The sequence below is a fragment of the Zonotrichia leucophrys genome, chromosome 5, assembly GCF_028769735.1.
Source record: "Zonotrichia leucophrys gambelii isolate GWCS_2022_RI chromosome 5, RI_Zleu_2.0, whole genome shotgun sequence".
NCBI lineage: Eukaryota > Metazoa > Chordata > Aves > Passeriformes > Passerellidae > Zonotrichia > Zonotrichia leucophrys.
In genome coordinates this window covers 19,539,975-19,547,590 of record NC_088175.1, presented here as the reverse complement: position 1 = coordinate 19,547,590, position 7,616 = coordinate 19,539,975, and the positions used below count along the sequence as shown (strand labels likewise).

The following is a 7,616-nucleotide window of genomic DNA, read 5'->3' as shown; positions in this document are numbered from 1 at the left end:
TAGTTATTTTCTATGTCTTTGCATGGTGGGGTGATAGGTGATGAGGTTTAGGTAGGGGTTTTTGGTCATGTTTTTGTGCCTACATGGAGGCTTCATCATCTTATGAGATAGTTATCTCTTTTGCAGAAGAGTCAAAGGCAGAAATCCAGCTAAGTAACTCTCCAGTTATACCCAGCTTCCCAGATTCATGAAACACCACATTCATATGAAGTACACAAACAGAAATATGGGTGGAAAATACCTGAATAAAACAGGAAACTGTAGAGGAAAATGCTGTTAGTGTGCAACCTGTGCAGAGATGCTTAAAAAGCCCTATCAGTCAAAAACTCCACTGAGAAACAGAATTGTACCATCATTCTCAGCTCACTTGTGTCCAGATTATGTTGTAATTTTTAAAGAGGACCTTGTCTTTAATTTCTGCTTTAATGAATGTAAAGTATGGCTCTTGGTAAAGTTTACATTGTTGTTCTGAAGCATTTTTTTCCCCTTATAGGTATACTGGTGGTGGTGCTACAAACAGAGATATTATTTAATATTAGCAAATTTCCTTTCTACATTTCTGTATGCAGTGGCAAGTACTCCATGCCAGTTATTTTGCTTTCAACTTTAATCCCAAGAGAGCTAAAATTCTGATTTTTGAAAATTTACCTGTTTTCCTTGGGCAATAATAAAGTTCTGACTATTGTTATGCTTTTCCCATGCTGTAGGTATGTTCAGAATATGAATGTGGAAAAAAAAAAAGCCTGGTGTGACATTTCATATCCATCATAGACTATTAATATATTGTGTATTTTTAAAAGTGTTCAGCAATAACTTAAATTACTGTAGACATAGTTAAAGCAAAGAAGAAAATACTATTCTTCGTATATTGTTCTATCTGCATCCCATATTAAACACTAATTCAGTGAGAAAGTAAAATACATTTCCCTCTTAAAATATAGTTATCTTTTTGTGGATTTCCAGCTCTCATCCCCAAGACAACTGTGGGTAAATTTTCATAACAATCTAAGTAATCAGTATTTATGTCATGTACAGTATGTCCCCTGAAATATGGATGGACTTCTCTGGCTACTGCCACCTTTGCCTCTTGCACTAAAAAATTGCTAACAGAACTGCATTTCTGTAAAGAACACAGATATTATATTTTTGCCCCAAGGAAACAAAATCTGATCTTGGATGTAATTAATTTTCTTCAGCCTCAAAGGTATCCAACAGCTGTTTAGCTTTAATGAGATGCTGAAGCCCTCATTTTTCAGTAGAACACTTTTTCAAGAATGTTTCTTTGAAACCACTAAAGTTGAAGTGCACACAAGTGCATTTCCACTCTGCCACCCTGTTAGTGACATGATGGATGTTGTTCTGCCTTTATGCTGTTATAGCCGAAATAAGATGAGCCTTAACAACATGAAAAAGAAATAAGAATTTAATTTAATACCAGACAAGCTCTTCACTAAAGACAAAATGGGGAAAAAAGAAAAAGATCATAAGTAGATAAGTGATTAAGTTGGAAAGAGGATTTTATCTTTTAACTTAATTGTTCTACTGGATTACAGAATTATTGAGCGAGTCTACCTATTGTTTTCCACAGAACTCAAACAAGGGGCACCAAAGGGAAAAGAAAACAAAAACTAAGGAAGAGAAACTTTTCAAAGCACAGTTTTTTTGAGCTTCAAGACTTTGCAAGCCTGTAACAGTGTGCCTGTGTTAAAATTTTTCCAAATTTTCTTGAGTAACATGAGGTCATTTCTGGAATAAAAGTTGTCTTTCCTGACATTCCAATGAGGAATTAGTGTGTTTTGGGAGACAGACAGATCAGTTATTTTCATTATCCTCAGCTAAACCAGGATAATTTATAAAACAAGGACAGGACATGATGTTAATTACTCCTCCCATGGGATACACCATCATAAACCATTTTTGTTTTGTGTTTGTTTAGGTACAGCTCCCCATGCATCTGCCTGCTGTACATGATTCCTTACCCCTGACTGGGAGGTCAGCGGGGCTGCGTGCAGAAAGTGTTGCTCAGAGTGAGCAACAGTGCCTGGCCTTGGCTCTTGGTGAACTGCCTGTCATGGAGCTTTTTGGTGTGAAGTTTCCCTTTTTTTTTTAAAATTCAAACCTACTATGTAGAATACTCCTTTGCCCAAGGACTATTTCACTGCTTATACTAACGGGTAAACTGAAAACTGCAATATGTTCACTTATCACACAAGTCTAAGCCATTTTACATGAAATTAAAAGGCAAAAGGGAATTGTTTCCTAAAAAATAATAAATAAGGGTTAACTGCTGCTGTCAAGTACCTGGGTGTAAATCTGGAGTGAACTCACTGAGGTAAATGGGTACCTTTGGGAAATATTCTGTATATGCGGGTGCAGAATTAATTTTTTTATTCTGAAAAGTCTACTCTTCATTTCCAGAGTGTTGAATGCTTCCAAAAGAATAAGTGAAGCCTAATAGTACTCCCTTCAACTCAACTGTGTTTGCATGGTCCCCGTTCAGAAGATCTTTAGTGTAAAACTGAATTCCAGCCCACATTACACAAGGAGTAAAGGGGCGTTGGGCTGGCACATTCATAGGTTTGTTTTCTCATACCATGCTGTTTTCTGGTTTTGAATGTTTCTCCTTGTATCCAAGATCAGGCTGAGCTATTAAATGAAAAAAATCATGTTGGAAAGGATGTAAAACCAAAGGCTATATATGTATATACAGTATGTTTAAAGCATTTTATTTTTATATTTCGAATGCTCTAAATTAATAAAAGACAAATTATAAAGCATTTTGCTTTAGTTTTTGAAATTATCTTAGCATTGTCTTCTCTTTGGCCAAGTACTGATAATAAAATGCTGCAACAAGGAACATTTGCCTTAAAACCATAAACTTTAATGGAGCTAGTTTTATTGATTTTTAGCTATGAAATAGCATAGGTATGAAAAACCACCATTGCCAAATTCAGACAAAAGAGAGGCTTATTGAGCATGTCAATACAGACATCCTTGAAAGTGCTGAAAACACATTTCTATTTTTAGCTTTTTGTTGCTTTTCCAACACATTAAAAACACTTGTGAGATGAGACTTCACATGGGAACTGCCATTTTCAGGTAACAATGCAGAAAGGTGCCTCTTTAGGACTGCCAAGGAAAAGGTTTGTCCCTCCTTCAGAGGAAGAACATTATTGCTAGCAGAGTGAATGCAGTGTGGGGGAGATACTGAAATTTTGCAAGATATATGCTTGTTTGATACTGAATCAAGTTTGATAATGAAGATATTTTTATATTTTAAGAGAATGATGTGTGATTTTTAATTATTTAAGGAGTTTTTAAAGAGAAAATGCAGAATGACACAACTGCATGAACAGAAACTATGTCTTGAGTCAGCATAATAGAATTTACTGTATTTCACAGAGTTGGAAGGGCTAGTAAGAATGCAAGTATATCCCTGGAATATTTATATTTACAGTGACTGGGAAAAGGAAAAATTTTAGCTTCAGAGCAACATATTTTTATCTACAGAAAGGTGCATTTTTTCGAGGTGTACGGCTAGCTATGTACAACTGCAGATAGGCTACCTTGTTTCACCATTCCATGATGGAAATGAAAGGCTAAAGGGGCAGTCAGGGTGCATTGAGCATTTTTATCACAGGACAGATCTTGTGGGATAGTATATCAAAGTGGATAAAAAATTTGCAGTAAAGTCTCATATGCCTAAAATGACTTCTTTCTGTTAATTTATTTATTCATTTCTTCTATGAATCCCATGTTGGTTTGATTTTTTATGCAACTTGATGCATTCTAATTACTTTCAGTATCTTTGATCTGAATGAGATTTATATAATATATATGGCTAAGAACAAGTAGGATATTTTGCAGTATGCATGTTTTTAAGGTTGTGGCTACTTGTGCAGTTCTTTTCTATCCAAACTCCGAAGAACTTGAAAAGCTCTTATATGAATGCTGAAATCATACTGGGCTGAATTGAAACTGGACCCAAGACTGACTGAAGAGTTGCAGAGTATGGATCATTATCTTAATGTGGAGTAAATGGAGCTGTCAGTTTACATTAGCTTAGTATCTGCCCCCCCAGGATTATTCCTTTTTTTTTCCTTTAAAATACCCTGAAAATTTTTATTTTGCCATTTCAGCTGAAACTTTTTAAAAAGTATGCAATTGCATAGGATGATTCTGTGTCAAGAAATTTCAGTGTGTCCTTTGAAAACTCAGTCTTAAGTCTGCTTTATATTTTCTCTTGGTCCAGTAAAACAATTACAAATGTCAAGTGCTATTTAATTATGCACTTACAGAAAAACATGTACTTAAATGTTTTCTTGGATCAGGACCTAGAGACCATATTTGTTTGGAATTGTATTAACATCAGTGCAATCTGCGAGTATTCAACACCATAAAGGATAAGAATCACTTTTGCTTTATTACAGGGTATTTTAGAATGCATGCAATTTTAAAGAGTATGCTTTTTCAGAAATGCTCCTTGTGATTAACTGCGTCCTGAAGCCATGCATAAACATATTCGTAAACCAAAAGCATCACTGCACCACCTGGAAGAAAAGATATTATTTTACTACATAGAAAATCCAGTATTTGCAAGATATTATAGAGCACTTCTAGTGTAACATAAACAAGAATATGGCAAAGCCTTATTTACAAAATGGATAAGTCTACTATTTCCTGAGTTCACTAAAAATTCACCAAATCATAAACCATACCGGTTTTACTTAATATTAGATCATAAAGTTGATATAAATAGTTCGTATATTAAATCAAATTCACTCTCAGTGTGATTTTTCCTAATACTTTTTCAAGATTAATGTTTTTCTTTGTTCTTCTAAAAGTGACACTTTTAGTCTGAATATATGTATATTTGTGTGCCTGTTTAAAAAGATTTGGCCATGAAATCGCAGCTTGACTGGTGGAATGGCAAAATTTCATCTTCAGGATGATAAAGACACTTCCAGGTATGAGTCAAGAGAGGTTTTTACCTGTTTTTTCACCATGTCTAAAGCAGAAAATCTTGGTGTGGAAGTGAGTATAATCTTTCCTGGCTACAAATCCACAGGCAAAGTTTTGATCTAATGAAATGGCATTATTTGCTAGAATTGGTAACAGTATAAAATCCCAGCTTGAAAGCCATAAAATATCTTTACTGTTAGTGAAGCCAGACTGTAACTGGGCTGTATTACTGTGTGAGATAAAAAAGAGAACATTTCAGAAGGTATATATATAACTAAACAGATAGAGAAGCTTCTAGTTGGAGAACTGGATAAAGGGAACCAGGCTGCATGATTAAAAATATATTATTTGTAGGTTCCAGCACTGGGGCATAAATATCTTCTTGCCTTTGCCTGTTGGTTCAGTTGGTGGCTTGGAGTGGCACCTCTAACAAATGAGGCTTCTGCTGAACTGGGCTCTCCTTTCTAGGGATAGGCTAAGACAACCAGGCACATGAATTACTACATGAATTTCTCCACATCATCTGTCCTAAGGAACCATCGCCAGACTTGAAACTCTCTATGAAAAGGAACTCACAGGAAGCTAGACGGAGCAGATGTTTGCAAAAGGTTTTGACCAACAAACAAATCATAGACAAAATGTCTAAGATGTGATTTGAACTCAAATCAAGGCTGATTCCAAATCTCATACTGTGTGATCTATTTGTGTATCTCTTTTCCTGTAAACACTCACATGCTGGAAGAAGGAATTACCTTCCCAGTCATAATAAAGACTGTATTATTGTTTCATCAGAAAGCTAAACCTATATGTTAGTTTAGCCAATATAACTACAGAAGTATTTAGAATGAAGTTCACATGTAACTGACTTTCTGGATGTGGGCCAGAATGCATAGTCATTTGTAAGATGGAAAACTTTATTCCAAAATCTGCTGTGCTAAGAGGTACTGGGAAAGCTAAACACTGCCTTCTCTTTGTCTTGTATGTAATCTAGTATCTTTGGAGTGTGAGGGAAAAGGCTTTTAGCTCCAGAGCTCCTTGTTTCTCCTCCCCACCTTCCTCGCCCTGCACAATAACCAGGCATGGTCCAGTACTCAGCCAGATGGATTGGATATGCAAACATTTACAGACAAACCTAATGCCTCCTTTATACTGCAGAACAGGCTCTGTACCTACTTGCACTACCTATGTGTGTTCTTGCATATTGAACAACCAGCTTGAACAACTGGAAACACAATTTCATGGGAATGGGATACTGCTCAAATTGGGGCTTCTGCTCTTTTTGATGCAGACTGCCTTTGTGGGCTGACAAAGTCTGAGGGCCCAGTGCTTTGCTTTCATGATTAATCAAAACCAGTCAGGAAAAAAAAAAAACCCCACAACTCTAAAAGGAAGATACAGCTTTCAACCACTGTGCTCCCACATTTGGAGTAACAATTACTAAGAAGGGGTCAAGCAACAACCCCAGTTTTAAGATATCCCCATCCTTTTAGTTTTCCAGGGCCATACAAGTCTCTTCCCAGCTCTGCTAACAGCTTTTCAGTGTCTGCCCCCATAGAGCATAAGAGAATAAAGTAACTGGAATTTGATATGCTTGGGCTGTGCCTTGACTAGTTGAGTGCATTTTATGGCGAGACTCTAACCTCCATTTTAGGCTGACTTCACATAGGGATGGAATAGTGCTAATGGTCTCAAAATATCACATAAGAAGGAATAGGAAACTTTAAGAAACATACCAAAAGTTTTACAGTTCTGTCATTTGCATGTGCTTTGGCTTGTTCATAAATAAAACAGTTGCACAAACCAGCATTTAATTGAACCTGCAATTCTCTGATGTATATGTGTAAATTATTCTTTTTAGACATATATTTAGCCAAATTCATCTGTGATACTACTAGATGATGCAATTTTAAAAGGAAATCATTCAAACTGACAGATATTTTGATTCATTTATTTGACTGATAATTACTACATTTTCTCAAGAAACTGTAAAAATGGGAAGAAAAAGCCAGAACAAAAGCAAAATAGAAATGACAGAAGGAAAATTACCTGGACCGAGCCTCATGATCTTGGGAAGCAAGCCTTTGTACAGAGCCAGAAATCTGTAGCAGAAGAATAACAAACAAAACGTTTCAAACAATATTCTTGCTCTAAAAGAAGAACGGAATTGTAGCATATGTTTGTTAAAATGCTGGCAAAGCACTTAGAGGCAATTATTTGAAATTACACATGTTCAATAGCAGGCTGTATCTGGATTTTAACATTTTACAGAGGCAGATCAGATGAAGAGAAAAAGTTAATCAATGTTCAGTCACAAAAGCAATGTTGTGAGTCTAGCCAATCAGAAATATGACTTTAATCAGTGAGATGGGTTTACTTTCAAGACAAGTCTGTTAACAACAGCTGCATATAGAGACAAAATGACTGATATAATTGAATATCAAAGCCACAACTCAGTCACCACTTGAGAAATGTTTTTAAAAATTGGAAAATGTTATTACCACAAGGATCTGTCCCCAGTTTAATTATTTCAGCAATAATTTTAAAGGTAGAGAGGCCTGCATTTTTAAAATGAAATTAAATTGAGAAATAGTCTGTTTTTTGTTCCTGTTTTCCTTTTGCAAAATGAAGAATTGAAAAATTTACACATGAGATAT

General features: G+C 35.6%; 1 protein-coding gene across 7 annotated transcripts in view; it reads right to left on the bottom strand.

The window, feature by feature from the left end:
* The window catches only part of SLC25A21 (solute carrier family 25 member 21), a 238,934-nt gene that overhangs the window by 613 nt on the left and 230,705 nt on the right, over nucleotides 1-7,616 (bottom strand). For 6 of the 7 annotated variants that reach the window (XM_064714951.1, XM_064714949.1, XM_064714952.1 and 3 more), the window contains 2 exons: nucleotides 7,009-7,061; nucleotides 2,968-4,550 (listed from right to left, as the gene is read on the bottom strand). In XM_064714951.1, the coding sequence (XP_064571021.1) occupies nucleotides 4,471-4,550; nucleotides 7,009-7,061 (133 nt within the window). In that variant the 3' untranslated portion in view covers nucleotides 2,968-4,470. Of the gene's footprint in view, nucleotides 1-2,967; nucleotides 4,551-7,008; nucleotides 7,062-7,616 lie in introns of those variants that run through there. The other variant, XM_064714950.1, reaches the window with a different exon arrangement.